Consider the following 17,918-nt stretch of genomic DNA (forward strand, 5'->3'; position numbering starts at 1 on the left):
TTTTTTTTTAAATTATTGACATTAATTTTCTTAATATATAAAATTTTGTAAAATAATATCATGTAGCTTTATAATGAATAATTAACAATACTAAATAGTGAACAATTAATCGAGGTGCTGCATTTCTTACAAACTATGTAAATAATAGATTTGTTAATTCGGTACTACGACTAAAAGGTTGAATCATCTACACACAGATAATTTTACAGTAAAAATTACAAAAAAATTTTAGGTGACGGTGGGACGACTCGATATTCTTGAAAATGATCCTGTTTGTAGTAAAATATATTCTAGAAGATGACTATTTTTACTATACTACATAGTAGTATTTCTGATGTATCGAAAATCTATTACTTTATTTTAATATTTGCAATACAAAAAAACTAGATCCGTTGGAAAATGTATCAATTAAAATTTTTTTTTGAAGCCTTGTCTACGCAGCATGATAATTTTATCGAAAATCTTTTAAATTATAGTTTCTTTTAATTATAAATTTATTACTGTAGTAATTTTTCTATAAATTTTTAATGTAAAAAATATACCGTAAAATTTTCTGAGTGTAGGAAAATAAATGAAATATAATAATAAAATAATTTTCTAACTACATAATTTATAAGTCTTTATAAATTGTAAATATTTAAGTAAATAATGTAACATAATGTTACTTATATATATTTACTGTTAAAGTGTAATAGCCGCGTAAAAGTTATAAAAAAAAAATCCACGTATTGAAAATTAATAAAAACATAAATATATATTGTAGTGTTTTATTTATTTAAAACTTTGTTATTATTAATTTATTTATAATGATAATTATTATTTATCTAAAAATAGTTTTAATTTATTTTTTATAATAATTAATAGTAATTTTAATCATCCGGTGTTTTATATTTTTATTATTATTTATCATATATAATAATCATAACTGAAATTGCATTTATGACATTTTTTGTCCTCGCATGAAATTACATTGGCGACTCATTTGAAACTAATGGAATTACCCGAGTTGTCATGTTCATTACAAATCATTAAGTTCCAGGATCGATACTCTATCATGTTAATTAGATACACGGTAATTATAATAAGGTACTAAAATAAATATATGTAATAATTTAAATATTTTCGCATCACAGGAAAATAAAATTTTTGTTATACTGACCTTGAATATTTAAAATTATCAAGAGATTGAATAAGATTTTTGAGGACCACGAAAAAATAAAAGTCTAAGTGTAAGTGTAATTAATTGATCAAGTATCGATTAATGAGCTGATTCCCAGTGCGGCGTGGAAACGCTACTGGATATAAAGAGAATGTAGTCGGCATGATCATCGACAGTCTTCTTTCGTCGTGGTGATCTCGAGGCTGTGTCGCGCAGTTTATTTCTTTATTTTACTTACATTTTGAAACTCTTCCATCAATATTCATCAATTAATAAAAAGGTATTACGTATATTCTATTACGTGTTTATTTATCTCATCATCATATTCAATCATGTGCAAATATTACTATATCAAATATACCATTCGATCCTAATTTTCAAAACAAATTTAGTTTATAATAGAAATCTTTCATTAAAAAAAAAAAAAATATACAATTTTTAATTATTGGTTTTTTTTTTTTTAATTTATTGTGCGCGTAGAATAAAAAAATAATTGTTTCCGATAATATTTTTTCATGCTTCATCTCAATTAATATTACTATTCAAACTGTATATATATATAGAAATCACTAGTTAGCGGTTATAAGAGAAAAAAGTTTCTGCACTGACAGAATTGTTTATACACGTGCTATTGATTTATGATTATATAATATTCAATTTACTGAATGTCCCGATTTTTTTACTATTAACTTTTCGCTATGACCATTTCCAAAAAAAAATTAACGCTCACGATTTTAATTTAAAAAAATTAATTTTTTTTCAAAAAATACTTATTTTTTAAAGCTTAGAAAAATGTTTTTCGCAGACGTCAAAGTATATGTTTATGAGTGTGAAAAAAATATTGTTGTACGATATCTCGCGAACGAATCCACTGATTTGAATAGTTCTTGCGGAAATCGAAGGAGTCTATCAATTCTTAAATCTGATTAGAATTTAATATCGATCGGTCATGTAGTTTTTAAGTAACTTAAAAAATAATATAAAAAAAAAAAAACAAATTCATTTTTTTTATTTTTATTGAAATTGCTTGTAAATTCTTTACTTGTCCCGATAGATATGAATCGGTCAATTTGACCACAAAAAGTGCCGTACGATGAAAAGGTTTTTTTTTATAAAATAATTCAAAAGTACTCAATTGATCTTAAAATTTTAATCTTAACAAATTATTTTTATTGTCATAATAATTATCCTTGTGAGTCAGTCCAATCAAGAAAATTTATTTAAATGAAACAAAAATTATAGAATAGTTTACAGAAATTTAGTCTATTGTTTTTATAACAATATCACTTATTGTTATCTACAATTACATTTTTAATATAAGACATTATTTCAAAATATTAAAATTATTAGTTTGATTAAAGAAAAAAAAAAAAACATATTTATAAATACAAAACGTATTAAAAATTTGAAAAAACAATACCAAGATAATACATGAAATTTAATGGTTTTTAAAAATATAAATCGGGATGAAAAAAATATTGAACGGTGAACCTTGAACTCTGTTTTTTCTTGTTATTTCCTTATTAGTTTAATTTTCTTATGTAAAAGAATAAAATGAATAAAAGGGATTCCCAAACGATGTATGTAAATTATAGAATTTAAAATGCTCTATTATAATTTGTAATCGGATGTTGAGGCAACTGAGCGTGTACATTATGATTAATAGATAATAAGAAATATTTGTGTATAAATTAAAATTTGTTCATTACAACAGTAAACAGTCAATGGTCATATGGCCTTCACATACGATTATTTTTCTTTTGAGGATGTCAAGCATTAAATTAACACCTGAAACTCGGAAGTCCTTCAAAATTTCCATTTATTTTTTATAATTATTTCAAATAAATTTATTTCAATTTATCAAAAAGCTTTGAATATTCATATACTTAAATCATTGTAATTTTATTGATTTATTGTTTTCTGATGTAGAAAATGAACATATATCCTAGATGGCTTATTCAATTGATCCTGACTCTATTGATCATCGAATCAACCCAATCTCAGGGTAAGTAAGCTGAAAAATTATTACTTAGAATCGTATATCGTCATCAAATGTAGATCTAACGAGGTCAAGGATTTTTTAAACGCAAAAGGCACAGGCTCAATATTAAATGATAATGTGACGTATAAGCGACTTAAGACGTAGCAAATAAATTCAAGCCTCGATGATTTTATTTAATTCATACTTTAATATCTTTATTATTATCATAACGGAATTTAAAAGAAAATTTTTGTCATTAATCATTTTGTAAAATAATTATAACCATTATTGATTATTTTATTAAATAACTGATGGTTTGTTCTTTTAATTTAAAAATTCTCCAATGACGTATTTTTTATCATTTTGTTAATGATGAAAAATATCTCTATTAATGAGGAAAAATTTTCCGAGTACAGTTACGAGATAATAGTTTTTAGTTGAAAAAACATGTTCGTTTTTTAAATCTTACTTTATCTATAATTTAGATTATCGACTCCTGTCACTAATTAACTATCTATATTGATTGATATATAAAAATTACATTAAATTTATTTTTATCTTTACATTATTTATTACTTGAAAATCCCCAATTTTATTTTATTATTTTTTTTAACGATAATTTTTCTATAATTATTTACTTATAATATAAAACTATTAAAATACGTAAGTTATGTTTTTATAAATAATTATATTATTGTAAAAGGAAATAAGTAAACATAAAAAAAGTCATATAAATAAGTTATATACTCGGTATTTACAAACTAAATATGATGAATACATAAAATTATAAGTTTTGCGTATTATTATTAAAAAAATAAAACAGTATTGCATAATGCTGATAGTTCCATAATTAAAATTTATTGTAAATTACAAAACAACTTGACTTTAATAATAAATAAATGATTTAATTTATTTAAAATAATTTCAGAAACGAATTGTATAAATCCCATAAATCTACCAGGACAATGTATGAATATTAGAAGTTGTTCACCACTGTTAGAATTACTCAGAAGTTATGGTACTTCTGTGAGTGATTTCTTACGGAATTCCCTGTGTGGTTTCGATGGCCGAGACCCAAAAGTATGCTGTCCAATAAGTGAAAGTAATTCCAATGTAAATCATGAATTCCCGACAACACCGTCACCACCACGACCCACACTACGAAACTCATCATATGGTCCACTACTTGCACCTCAATGTGGAAGTTCTAATGGTCCGATACCAAAAGTTGTTGGTGGAGTACCAGCAGCACTTGGTAATGTCTTTTGAAAAATTTTTCTTTTTTTTTTTCTTTCATTATTTTATTTTTAACTGTAATGATTTTTGTAAAGTAATCGAATTGGTCAGTAGATATATAATTATAAACGCTCACTGACCATGTTGGAGGTCATCACTGAGACCTTCACATAGAAAAGAGTATCTGCTATAAATATTTACAACTGAAAAAAAACCATATACAGGATAAAAAAATAATTATAATAATTAATGCTAAAATAAATTAGAGCTTATCTTAGATAAATAGTAACTAATTCAATTTTTTTTTATTTTCGTAAAAATCTTAAATATAGTACTTTTAAATGTAAATATTTTGGTAATTAGCTTTGTTTTACTTTTAGTAGATTTTATAAAATTCTATTACATTTGTCGTCATGGTGAAATTTTCAAACAATTTCGCCATAGTTCATCACAATTCGTCGACTAGATTCAAAAAAAATCATCGGTTCAAAACTTAATATATTTACGCGCTTCTGTAGTATCAAGGAGTAACGGCTGGATGTTTATCCCAATGCCTTATTGAAGAACTATCTAACTATTTACGCGCTTTGTTGTGACTATAACGCCTAATATTCTAAACGGAATTTATTAAATTTGCCACACTTATTCTATATATAGTTATTTCGGTTAAGTTTGAAGTTGATAATTTTCAAATTTTCATGGGTTTCAAGTTATGTGATTGATTTCTGTGTTATGGTAAAAATTACCTTATTCTACATGAAGAAATTATTCTTGTTTAGAATAATAATTTTTTCAGGTGGTCAACATGGTCCGGTTTTACTATGACACCATATCATTTCAAGCGAGAATAATTTCTCCGCGTATTTTTAACGGCATTTGGCCTTGAAATTCATGAAAAATATTTTTAAAAAATACATAATGAAAAATCTACTTGTATTTCGGATGTCGGGTGACATTTGTTTCAAAGTATGATGTCTATTATATAATTTGAATAGGTGCTTGGCCTTGGATAGCTGCTTTGGGCTATCGATCTACTAAACATCCAAATCGACCATCATGGCTTTGTGGCGGAACTTTGATATCCTCACGTCACGTTCTGACGGCTGCACATTGCGTTTATCAACGTCGAGACCTATATATCGTTCGTCTTGGTGATCTTAATCTTGACGATACCGTTGATGATGGAGCTAATCCAGTTGATATTTTAATCGATACAGCTACTATTCATCCGGACTATAGTCCTACTCATTATACCAATGATATTGCCATGATAAAATTACAACAAAACGTGCAATTTACTCGTAACTATTATCAATTTTGTTATTTTAAATAAATATATCAATAAATTGAAATGATTTTTAAAAAAATTTAAAAATAATAAATGAATTTACAGCAAATTTGCAGCCGATATGTTTACCATTTGTGAATGAGCTTATCAACAAAGACTTTGTCTATAGTGTACCTTTTATTGCTGGTTGGGGATCAGTTTATTTCCGAGGGCCAAGTGCTTCAGATTTACAGCAGCTTCAGTTGCCCGTAATTGAACCAGAAAGATGCGTAAATGCTTTCAAACGATTTAAAACTGCAGTAATTGATAATCGTGTTATGTGTGCTGGTTATGCTAAAGGTGGCAAAGATGCGTGTCAGGTAAATCTTAAAAATATTTAAAATATATTTACTTGATTATTTTTACCCCCGACTGCAAGTAGTGAAAATTTACTTAAATTTATTTTCAGGGAGACAGTGGCGGGCCTCTGATGTATCCAGTAGGAAGAGCGTTTTATATTATCGGTATTGTGTCTTATGGATATCGATGTGCTGAGCCCGGAATACCAGGAGTATATACAAGAGTGGGAGCGTTTGTCGATTTTATAACATCTAATTTAAATTAAAACTGACCATTGAGCCTTAGAAAATTTTTCAACGACTAAAATTTATATTCAAATATAATTGCTATGTGTTATTAAACAAATCACGAAAGTAATAATAAAATATAGTTATTAATGTTCGACTAAAAGTATAAATATATTAATATATTTATATTATTATTTTTTTGTAACGATTTATGCTTCTTATGAAAAAATATAATTGCAAAATTTATTGATAAAAAAAAAAAACAAGTTTAATAATTGTAAAAGCTAGTTTTATTATTAATAATAAATAGGCTTTGTTTTTGCATGACTGTCTTAAAAAAAAAATGCTTTTATAAATAATTTTATAGTATCTTAGTATTAATTACATAATATGTTCTAGATACACTTAATAATTTATTTAAATTTTTATTTTAATCTTTTATTAAAAATTTTTTTATCTATAAAATGTTTAAAATTTATTTAAGTAAATAAAAGATTAATTATGACTGAAAAACTCACTTATAAATTTCACTACATTACCCCTTTACATTCTTACATTTTTGGTATATATTAAACATATAAGTGCCATAGATTATTTGTCCTAATGGAGCAGACATTAAAAAATTTTCATGATGACAATTAACTTGGTATTTAAAAAAACTAAAATTTTCAGTTGCCGGGTACTTTCAAAATCGTAATAAATCAAACGAGTGTAAATGTGACAGACGATTAGCAATTTTTTAAATTTTTGAATAAATAAATAAAATGTAAGCATAAGAATGAAAATTTAAAAATTCGTAATTAAATAATTTAAAAATTCCATTATTTTAATTATTAATTTATAAATGAATATAAATTTACGGAATGCTTTTTAAAAAAATCTATGTCTATGATAAATTTAAAAAACACAAATTGAATTGACTTAATGACCGTTAGATGTCAGGATGGCCGCCTTGATGTGCCTGCACACGTTTCGTAGTTACGGTTTGAAGAAATTAGCGTTTCCGCTTAGTTTAGTCGCTAAACAACTTCTAAACAGCTGCAATAGACAATTATTAACAAATAAAACAAATAAAAAATCAAAATTAATAATGTCGTACACTACTGTTGAATCTGGTGCTCCGCATACAACCGATTTCAAAATTTACTTTAGTAAGTATTATCATTTATTCACGGTCATAACCTTTTATTATATCAACCAATAGCATTACGTTAAATCATTTTTTTATAAGCCATGAGGTCAAGTGATAATGATTGCTTCACTACTACCGGTTTTGCTTGTAATTTCCGCAAGTGAAGGATCTTATAATAAGATAATAACTGCAATATCTCATGAACTTGAACATTTTTCAAATCATAATAACATCATTTTATGACATTCATTTTTAAATCACTCATTTTATGTCACAAAATACCTTTTTAAAATTAATATTCATTTTTTATTTACTATTGTAAAAGTTTAAATTTAAATTACTAATTAAATAATAATTTTATTAACATTAGAAATTATAAGAATACCGAAAATAAAAAAAAATTCATATTAACTAGATTATTTTTTGTTGTTGTTGCAGAAAATGAAACTCCTATCTCACCTTTCCATGACATTCCGCTATATGCAGATGAGTCAAATAAAATATTCCACATGGTGGTTGAAGTACCACGATGGACTAACGCTAAAATGGAAATAAATTTAAAAGAACCCCTGAATCCCATTAAACAAGATGTTAAAAACGGTAAACTTCGTTTTGTTGCTAATTGCTTTCCCCATCACGGATATATCTGGAATTATGGAGCTTTACCTCAAGTAAAATAATCAAACCAACTACAATATTATTTAAAGAAATTAACATCTGGAATAATATTAAATGATTCGTCTCATTACAGACTTGGGAAAATCCAGAAGTTTTGGATGAAGCTACTGGACTCAAAGGAGATAATGATCCTATTGATGTTCTAGAAATTGGATACAGGGTAAAAATTTTTTTTTTTTAAACAAATCTTTTTTAACGTTTAAGAGTTGAAAAATAAATTTCTTATATTTTAAGGTGGCTAAAAGAGGTGAAGTATTGAAAGTTAAAGTTTTGGGAATCGTAGCTCTTATTGATGAAGGTAAAATATATTTTTTGTAAATTTAATTTTTCAATAGTTTATTTTTTACACAGAAAAGATTTCATTTTTTTGGTGAATTAATTTATGAAATTATATAATACATATTTTTTTTTTTTTTTCAGGTGAAACCGACTGGAAAGTCATAGTAATTGATGTCAATGATCCACTAGCTGATCAAATGAATGGTAAACTTTATTTTCAATAACAGAAATTATAAATGACCAATTAATTATTAACTATTTTATATAAATTTAAATAACGTTTTTATTTTCAGATGTTGCTGATGTTGATAAATTTTATCCAGGTTTATTAAAAGCAACTGTTGAATGGTTTAAAATATATAAAATTCCTGACGGTAAACCAGAAAATCAATTTGCTTTTAATGGTGAAGCAAAACCTCGTGAATTTGCATTACATATTATTGAAGAGGTACATGAGCATTGGAAAAATTTAATTAAACGTGACACTGAAACTCCAGGAATATCTTGGTAATTAATAGCATTATTGTAATTAATATTTATATTATCATTTGCTAAATTTAATTATTTAATTACAGTGCAAATGTAACTGTAGAAGACAGTCCTTTTAAAATTGATGCAAGTACCGCTGAGGAAATTATAAATAATGCTCCTGAATCATCTGAGTCTGCAGATCTAGAACCTGTTGGTGAGTTACTGATTAAAATTCAATTAATTTAAGCTGATAAACAAATTTTTTATAGTCGACTACCCGTTGCAAGCCTGCCCGTAATAAGTCTATTCCCCTAAATAAATAAATATAAATACATATCTTTTAGTGAAAATAACAGAAATTAAAACGCCAAACTTATGACTGGTAGTCGAGTGTATTTAATTATAGATTTTTATCAATTCAATAATTTAATAAACGTTTATATTACAGTTGATAAGTGGCATTACGTGCATCTCAAGTGAACACTAGTATTGAAACACGAAGGACGGGACAAGATAACATCGGAGATAGTTTATTTGCTGAAGCATAACGCGAATTATTGCCTTCATATGCACCATATATTTAACATGCGCTGAAAAATTTTTTACAATGTAAAAATTTATCTTATATTCCAACACTATTCCTAAATATTTTAGTATTTATTACACTATAGAAAAAAGAACTAGCTATAAAACTATTTCTCCGTATAAATAGTAAGGGGTTGTGAAATGCATTTGTAAAAAAAAAAAAAGAGAATAAAAAAATAAAATGAGAAAAACGGTCGACTATGTAAGCCAACCCCAAAGCTCTCCGCTGTTTTCCAGCTCCTTGAGCTTGAAAATATTAGTATAGAAATATTTTTGAGCCCTTCAAAATCAATAAAAGCTTGGGCCAAAAAACAATCCATTTCCTTGGAAAGAAGTGAATTTCTAAGTCTTAGCTTTGATTATATTTTTAAATGAACCGGTCCAACGGTCTACAAGTTGAGTAACAGAAACCTAAATTAATAATTTTTCCAATTGAATTATCAAACTGAGCAGATAAAACCAAAAAAATATTGAGAGAAATTAAGGTGACGTTGCCATGGAAATTCAAGTATGATAGTAGCACAGAGCAACCTGAAGTATTTACAAATGTATAAATATGTATGTCAATCGCGAGAACAAATTAACAGAAATTTTACATAACGATAGGATCAAGTTTATTCATCCGATGAGATATGCTAATTATCAAATTTATAGGCCAGCTAATTCGTGTTCAGACTTAACATCAGCGATAGATTAATCTACAAAAGCGGTCCCTGTGAGAATTAGCATAATGTCATCATTTTTGTATGATGAATGTACTGCTAAAAATTTCAAACATGATGCTGTGACAGTTTATTTGATGTTTGATATTGAAATTCATTTTTGCAAAGTAAACGATTGCTTTTGATCCAACAGTTGAGAAATGTTAAAAGACTCAATAACAGAATTTACAAAAAAAATCTATAGGGGTATATGAATTATTTTTTTAATTGAAATATACATTTTGTGTTGAGTTATTCCCGACAGAAATAAAGTTTTGGACTACTCATCATAGAAAGACAGGGTCTACGTTCTCCCTGGTTAGTCGCGGCATCATAAGTCAAAAAAAATTTTGTTGCAGGACTCTTTTGGTTTTCTTTTACTAGAGGACATCATAATAAACAAAAAACGTTAATATTGTGCTGAGTTATTCCCGATAGATACTCGATTTTCGAAAATCGTACCGTGGCCAATAAATTACCTTTTTTTAAAAATTTTTAATTTTCATAGCGGGAAATTAAAAAAAAAAAAAACAAAGACTTTATTATTCCAAATAGCCATAAATTTGATGTATACTTCCATTGTAGTAATTAAATAGTATGTATAGGGGTAAAATTTAAGGAGGAAATTCCAAAATGTGAGTAGTGTCGAATATCGACTGGATCGCGGACTTTGCCGCGCTCGCGCGAAACTAACCGAGGAAATGGCGTAGGGTGAAACGGGTGAAATGAGGATCGTCCCTATGTACACTAACCAACATCGCAGATCGCACTCTTTCATTTCTTCTCTTTATCTAGAGTACGTTCAGTCGATTCGAGTTGTCTCATTTTATCTTATTCTCCTACCAGTCCTACCCTTGACGTCTCGTTTTCTACCTGCTCTGGAATTCGACCAATAGCATCAAGTGTGTGTCTGTGCGTCGGCGATTCGGCTTCGTATCGGCGATGTAACCGTACCCTTCTCTCAGCAGCGTACAGTCATTATTTTCTCAACTCTCAGAGAGTATCAGAGTAACAGAGCAACACAACTAAACACAATCGGGGTCGCTGGCTTCTACAATATACGTCTATACGTTCTACGGTTCTACTACGTCGTGCGGGTCGTGCGTGTAGTATCGTCGCGTGTGTATCAATAACAACTCTAATTCTTCCGGTTTTATCACTACTGTCATATATTACCCCATTTTTTAATTTTAAATATTAAATAGTTATTGTATATCTAGGCATATTGCTAACAAGACGAAAATTTACTCCTATCCCAGTTGATCTAATCCAATGATTTTATCCTGTGTACAATTGATTTCCTAAATACAATACAATTTATGTATGATATCGTGGGTATTACAAGTGGGACATAATAAAATATTTTTTTACAATTTAATTTAAATTTGTGAAAAAACAAATAAATTATTTGAGTGAAAAATAAAAAATTAACATGAGGCGGTTACTGCGTGGAGTGTTCCTTTTGACGGCATTTTTTATTGTAATTGCCAGGACCGAAGGCAAGCGAAAGTTCGACGGCGATTTTGAATTTGCTGAAGAGGTAAAATAACACTTTTTATAATTTAATTATTGATAATTATCTCGTATGATTTATTAGTTGTTGTTTTCATATAATTTTACCTGATTGATCACTGCGATTTTATATTTAATTTATTTATTTGTTTAACACTTTACACAGTAGAAAATACTGTCTTAAAAATTCTAAAACCAAATGTGTTAGTCCATACAATAGTTGTGTTATTTCTTAACACAGATTATTTGTGTTTAATTTTAATAGAAAATTTGTGCTAAAATTTAAACACAAAATTCGAGCAAATTAAAGACTTTTTACATGTCAATGACGATACAACATAATTGTTTACTTTTACATTTTATTCTTATCATGGAAATCCATTAAATATAATCTATATATTATTTAAATATTTTTGATTCATATGATAAATGTCCCAGCTTTTAGTTAATGGCAAATTTAATATATTAATAATTAAAATTTCAAAGTTAAATTGACATTTATAAATTTTTTCCGTGACTATCGATTGAGTTTTCGACATAAATTTTCAAGTAACACTTAATAAATGTTAATAATTTCGATTTTTCTACTGGATAACATTTTTTAAGTGTTAATTGTTAAATTGATTGACGGAAAAATGTTTTGATTTAATTCTAAAAATTTAACGCAGATACACAATTCTCTTAACTGGGAATAGAATTTAAAAAATTTAGTATAATACTCAGAATCGTAAAAAAACGCATTAGAGCCAAGTTTTAATTGAGATGGGTGCAGAAATTAAAGTCACGACCCGGATGCTGCAAAATTTACTGTACAGATCGTGTACTAATTGGATTAGATTCTCTTAAAATTTTTAATTTTATTATTAATCATAATTATCAATTTTAATTATTTTCTTGTTTCTTGTTTCATTTTTTTTTACTGCCTTAACATCCCAAATGGAAAATAAAAGTAACTTGGCTAACTCTTTTTTTTTCGTGTACATTTGGGATGCGTCCAAGTTTCTTTGTTAATCTTGTAGAAATAATTTTCTTATAACTTTGATAGAAATCTTTAGAGCTAAAGTTGTATATAATGAGCGTTTTTAGTAAAGTAGAAAAATTATTTAAAATTTTGTGTAAATGTGAAAAAAAATTCTTATCACGAAATTTCAAGCATTTATTATTTATTCTTTTATATCCGATTATTTTTTTACATTCACAATATTCTATTCAGCGGTTTGTGAATATCAGAATTATAAAAAGGAACAAAAAGTTTAAGTGTGCAACAACATACGTGGACATTCTTGCATCTTTTAGACCATAAAAAACCTGTTTTTTGCGGTCAGATACATAGTTTCTGTTTGATTTGAGCCCATACTTTTAAACAAAGGGTATCACTTTAAGTAAAAAAGTGAAATTTAATTAATAAATCGAATTTATAAATTAAATTTGAAAAATTAATATTGAAAAGGAGCAAAAATAGTGAATTGGCTCCAGATAAATATATTAAGGGCATTCTCAGACAGTACCCCCCACTTTTTAAAAATATATAATGACTTTCAACTGTCATAACCATATTTAAATTTTGTTAATTAAAACCTTAATTGAAAAAAGGACAACGTAGTCGTAATTTCGTCGATATATAGATTTAAAAAAAAATATTTACACTTGATATCAATTGGGAGTTAAACGAAATTTATTGAATAAATTTTAGCCGCCAAAATTTAAAAATTCGAATTATAAAATTAACATGACAATTTTACTGAAATTTATTTAAGAAATTTCGTTCAACTCCTAATTGATATCAAGTGTAAATATTTTTTTTTTAAATCTATATATCGACGAAATTACGACTTCGTTGTCCTTTTTTTAATTAATTTTTAAATTATTTTTTAATTAATTGATAAAAATTTGATACGCTCATGACAGTTAAAATTCATTGAAAATTTTTAAAAAGTGGGGGGCACTGTCTGAGAATGGCCTTAAGGTCATCTAGGTGTTCAGTTTAATTATTTCTATACATAAAATAATATTTAATCATCATTTCAGTTTTAATCTGATTGCACTTAATAGACCAAAGTTTTTATAATAATTATAAAAATTAAAAATTTATGACAATATTATATATGTAGGCGTGAAAAAGTTACAGCGTTAAATGCTAACTGATTTAATTTTTAAAAAAAGTCCTTTGTTAACTGCCTATTGTTTTACTTTTTCATTTAATACTTTAAAGTGAATAAAAATCTAAAAATAAATGCATTATGTTAGTCGCTTGCATTATTGTTGTTTCAATGTCTATCTAGTAAATAAATGTAATGTACATAATCTTCCATATTACACGCCCATGCATGTCACGCATTATATTATGTATATTTACAGTTAGAATGTTGAAGGGCATTATATCATTTTAATGCATATTATAGATTCAATCACTAACTTTTTTTTATTAAATATTATTAAAAGTCTCAGATTGATATTTATACTGATATTTTCACATGGAAGCTCCTAAATTAATGTGAAAATATATACTTTAAATGAGGTAAGCATGCTAAGTCCTTGGGGGGTGACATTGTTAGGTTTCATAGGCTGACCTAATTTCTATATCAAAAAAATTCCACTGATTTATATCAGATAGCATCTGGTTCACTAGATTATTTTTACTGGGATATCAATATTTTATTGATGTTTATTCAAATATTCCGAAATGTATAAAAATAAAAAAGAATTATATTTATCCATATGTTCGAACAATTGAGAGCTTACTCTTTTAATTTTTATTTTTCAGAGATATATTGGGGAAACCTTACTAAAAAATATCGATTAAAATAACTGAATAGATGTTATTATATAAAAACGACATTGAAATTAAAAATTTTTACTATACAGTAAATTTTATTATCAAGTACAGCAAATTTTACATGCATGATTATCCTGTTTTATCATGACTGTAAAGCAAACTCTAACTGGCCGTTTATCGACTGATCTACTATAATAAGTGACAAGGCAATGCAGATTTCTAGATTTTCCACCAGCATGACATAATGAAATCATAATGACACTTTTTGGAACCCATTATCGAATACCTTACTACACTGTAAAAAATCACCGGGGTAAGTCCAAGCGGTGTAGGTGTTAAAATCGGCGGTGTTAAATTTCAATACCGAAAGCGGTGTGAAAATAACGCCGCCACCGGTGTAGATATTCTTTACCGGTGTTAAAATATTTTACTTTGTAAATATTTTTACTTACTCGATCACTATACTTGTTAATAAATGATATTCTTTATTAATTTTCATAAAGAACTGAAATTTTTGGTGTTTTACAATCTTTAAAGTTAATACTCCAAGCGGACGCAGTTTACCCTGCTTTTACACCGATATTATTCCGTTTTTACACCAGTTACCCCGCTTTTACACCGATTTTACTCCGCTTTTACACCGGTTACCCCGATTTAACACCGGTATTTTTAACACCGGTGAATTACTCCTCCTACACCGGTGTAATTTTATTTTAACACCGGGCGGAGTTAAAATGAGTCTATTTTTAACACCGCTCTTTTTACAGTGTATGACAAAGTGTTGACACCAAATAGTTTTTATAAATTAAGATCAAGTTTTATACAGTAATACTTTGATTTGAATAGTAGTAAGATCGGTTTACTTAACCTTGAAATTATAATAGTTATTTAAAAATATTTCTAAAAAAACCAGTTTCTATTGACATAGATCTTAATGAATATTCAATAAGAATATAGCTAAGGTCTCTGAATGCATATAAAAACTTAAAATAAACAGTTTTATTTTTTTTTTCTACATCTGCGTCATTTGATGGTTTTTTTAATATTCTCTGATGCGGTTTCAATGATATTAAGATTAATTTTGTGATGTAACAAACGCGTGAACATATAATTTGTCTTTGATACATTTATCGATGGATAATTTACAAAAAAAATAACGTGACCTACTTTGTAGAAAGTATGGAAAAGTTCATACTAAGCTCGAAATTTATATTTTCGAAAATGCTTTACAAAAATTAATTTTCACTTTAGTGAATTTATTTAATTCGTATCATAATATTTTATTTATTTTAGGGGTTTATTCAACCATGAGAAAAAATGAATTATTTTATTTTATTTTACAATAGTACCGTTAAAAATTTAGATATTTTTATTTTACTCATCAAATGTGTGTTTGATGTAATGCAAGATATTGCAAGAAATTAGAAAATTTTATCGGTAATAAAAACAGCGGCTAGTGACCGTTTTGTAAAGGAGAATTTTTCTGAAAGATAATAAAATAAAAACGTCGTTAAATAAACGGCTGATCGTTGCGACTAAAAAATTAAAAACTGACTGAGTTTAAGTTAGCTATGAATTTTGTAAATTTGTCTATAAAAATACTGTACCAGAAATTCTCAAGACATTTCTGTCGTTAAATAAATAAAAAGCTAATGCAGCCTAGTTATTTTTTTAGTCTACTTATATAAATACATCAAGCGTTTTTCTTTTTAACACTTTTTATCATGGAGCTTTGAAAAAAAATTTAGATATTTACTTTCATCCGTAATTTATATCATTTAGTTACCAAAGTTAAAGAAATTACTGTACGAAATAATAAACCCACTATTCGGCAAAAAAAAATTAAGACGTTATGATTTGGGAATATGATAAATACTCAAATGTAACATCAATAGTTATCTTTTTTCCGTGCGTATATTTAAGTTAATAAATCTTGAAAGGCATTGATAATGTAGATCAAAACCTCTAGTTTTTAAAAACGTACTTTTGTAAATGTAAATTTATTGCACCGATACGATTTATCGTGAGTATAATAGTGAAAAAATTTGAAGTGAATGCAGCTTCATGTTTACAAGGCGTAAAATAACATGTGCTAAAAAAAAGAATGCTTGTATTATAACAGTATAACTATTTTTGCAAAGTTACGGCATTACATCGACCCCCGCAAAATATTGATTTCTACGAGTCCTTGTTTCACTTTTTAACTTTTTTATTTTTCTTATATAGCCGTTGTTATACAAGATATAACCATTTGTGAATGGTGTAATAGTCTACGAACGAGCTTTCATAGTGTTATATATATCTAAGGTATACATATAAAGGTTAAGAAGTTAGTACAGTCACTACTGTCGTATAACTCTTAAAAGAAGAATAAACCAAAAGAATAATATCCCTAGAGAATTCTGTAAATTGATTTAATACTCTCAAGTATAAAGTTTGTAGCTTGTATAAAAATCTCGAGCATCATTAAAACTTGTAAAAAAAACAATCATTAAATTTTAAAAGTTTAAACTTTCAATAAACAAGCATTTAATTATTTTGTTGTTTTAGAATACATGTAAATAGTAAAAAAATAAAACGCATTTTTCAGTGTAGCAATATTATAATCTTAAGTTTACAAATAACGATTTTTCTGTAAATTATAATAGATTAAATTTATTTTAAGCTTCGATTAACACGAAAATAAATATTAAGAGCGTCACCCAAAGTTATATTTAACACCGAAAATCACAGGGTCATATACATAGTTTTATTTTTTTAGAGTGTAGGATTAATTTAGAGCACCAAAATAATATCATAATCTTAAATCTACCTAAAGTTGGGCTTTTTAATCACAAAATAAAGCTATCATTCATTTGATATGAAATGACTTATATGTATATAGCATTTAAGCACTTAAATGCTATCCTCAGCAGTCAAAATTACACTTTTAATTAAAATTTTTTCATTTATTTAAACATTTGTCTCTGCCTTTATGTACGGTAATGTTTACAATTCCATACATGGGCTTGATTTCGCAAACAACAAATAAGAGGGCACATAAAATTGACAGTGGAATGAGTTGAGCTTGCTCGCTCAAATCACAACATTCAGCACACCCACTATTTACAGCTGGATTGACGTTATTCCCTCAAACGTTAATACCGCTTGAACTAAACGTTCAGTAAAATCCCACGAGATTGATAAAACGTGTGCGTGATGCACGAAAGATTGACGTATGTGTCGTTCATTTACGCACATTTTTGTCAAATACCAAAACAAAAGTTCACCCTGAAATTCTTACACTATTATGGAAAATTTTTCAATTAAAGAACGCTTGTATATGGAATATAGTACCTCCGAGCCCTACACACAAAAAAAAAAATTCTCGACTGAAGGTAAATATTCTTGATTCAAGAAAATTTTTTTGGAGACCTAAATTTTGTCAGATAAAGTAGAAATCTTCTCCAACCAAGACGAATTCTCTTGGCTCAAGAAAATCTTGACTTGGTTCCCGAAAACGTTTGTCTCCAAAAATATTTTCTTGACTCAAGATATCTGTTTTTTCTGTGTAT

General features: G+C 27.1%; 3 protein-coding genes across 4 annotated transcripts in view; all 3 read left to right on the forward strand.

Moving 5' to 3' along the window:
- Window positions 1–1,297: 1,297 nt before the first annotated feature.
- On the forward strand, window positions 1,298–6,736 carry LOC130676628 (venom protease-like). Its single transcript, XM_057482978.1, has 6 exons — window positions 1,298–1,439; window positions 3,089–3,164; window positions 4,069–4,395; window positions 5,372–5,677; window positions 5,770–6,023; window positions 6,113–6,736. Exons 2-6 carry the CDS (start codon window positions 3,092–3,094, stop codon window positions 6,266–6,268), a joined length of 1,116 nt encoding a protein of 371 aa, XP_057338961.1. The 5' UTR covers window positions 1,298–1,439; window positions 3,089–3,091; the 3' UTR covers window positions 6,269–6,736.
- Window positions 6,737–7,158: 422 nt separating this feature from the next.
- On the forward strand, window positions 7,159–9,566 carry LOC130676630 (inorganic pyrophosphatase). The gene is made up of 8 exons (XM_057482979.1): window positions 7,159–7,381; window positions 7,801–8,033; window positions 8,114–8,200; window positions 8,275–8,338; window positions 8,461–8,523; window positions 8,613–8,826; window positions 8,895–9,004; window positions 9,239–9,566. The coding sequence occupies exons 1-8, from the start codon at window positions 7,174–7,176 to the stop codon at window positions 9,268–9,270; spliced, it is 1,011 nt and encodes a 336-aa protein (XP_057338962.1). The 5' UTR covers window positions 7,159–7,173; the 3' UTR covers window positions 9,271–9,566.
- A 1,120-nt stretch (window positions 9,567–10,686) lies between these two features.
- LOC130676627 (proteoglycan Cow) overlaps window positions 10,687–17,918 on the forward strand; it is a 35,405-nt gene continuing 28,173 nt past the window's right edge. Inside the window, exon 1 of one of the 2 annotated variants that reach the window (XM_057482976.1) lies at window positions 10,687–11,616. In XM_057482976.1, coding sequence (XP_057338959.1) covers window positions 11,509–11,616 — 108 coding nt within the window. In that variant the 5' untranslated portion in view covers window positions 10,687–11,508. The remainder of the gene's footprint in view (window positions 11,617–17,918) is intronic. The other variant, XM_057482975.1, reaches the window with a different exon arrangement.

The sequence above is a fragment of the Microplitis mediator genome, chromosome 10 (assembly GCF_029852145.1).
Source record: "Microplitis mediator isolate UGA2020A chromosome 10, iyMicMedi2.1, whole genome shotgun sequence".
NCBI lineage: Eukaryota > Metazoa > Arthropoda > Insecta > Hymenoptera > Braconidae > Microplitis > Microplitis mediator.

Coding starts and splice junctions, on each gene's coding strand:
- LOC130676630 (XM_057482979.1), top strand. CDS start 7,174: ATGGCCGCCTTGATGTGCCTGCACACGTTTCGTAGTTACGGTTTGAAG. Junction 8,201..8,274: donor TTCTAGAAATTGGATACAGG/GTAAAAATTTTT, acceptor TTATATTTTAAG/GTGGCTAAAAGAGGTGAAGT. Junction 8,339..8,460: donor CGTAGCTCTTATTGATGAAG/GTAAAATATATT, acceptor TTTTTTTTTCAG/GTGAAACCGACTGGAAAGTC.
- LOC130676628 (XM_057482978.1), top strand. CDS start 3,092: ATGAACATATATCCTAGATGGCTTATTCAATTGATCCTGACTCTATTG. Junction 4,396..5,371: donor TGGAGTACCAGCAGCACTTG/GTAATGTCTTTT, acceptor TAATTTGAATAG/GTGCTTGGCCTTGGATAGCT. Junction 5,678..5,769: donor ACAAAACGTGCAATTTACTC/GTAACTATTATC, acceptor ATGAATTTACAG/CAAATTTGCAGCCGATATGT.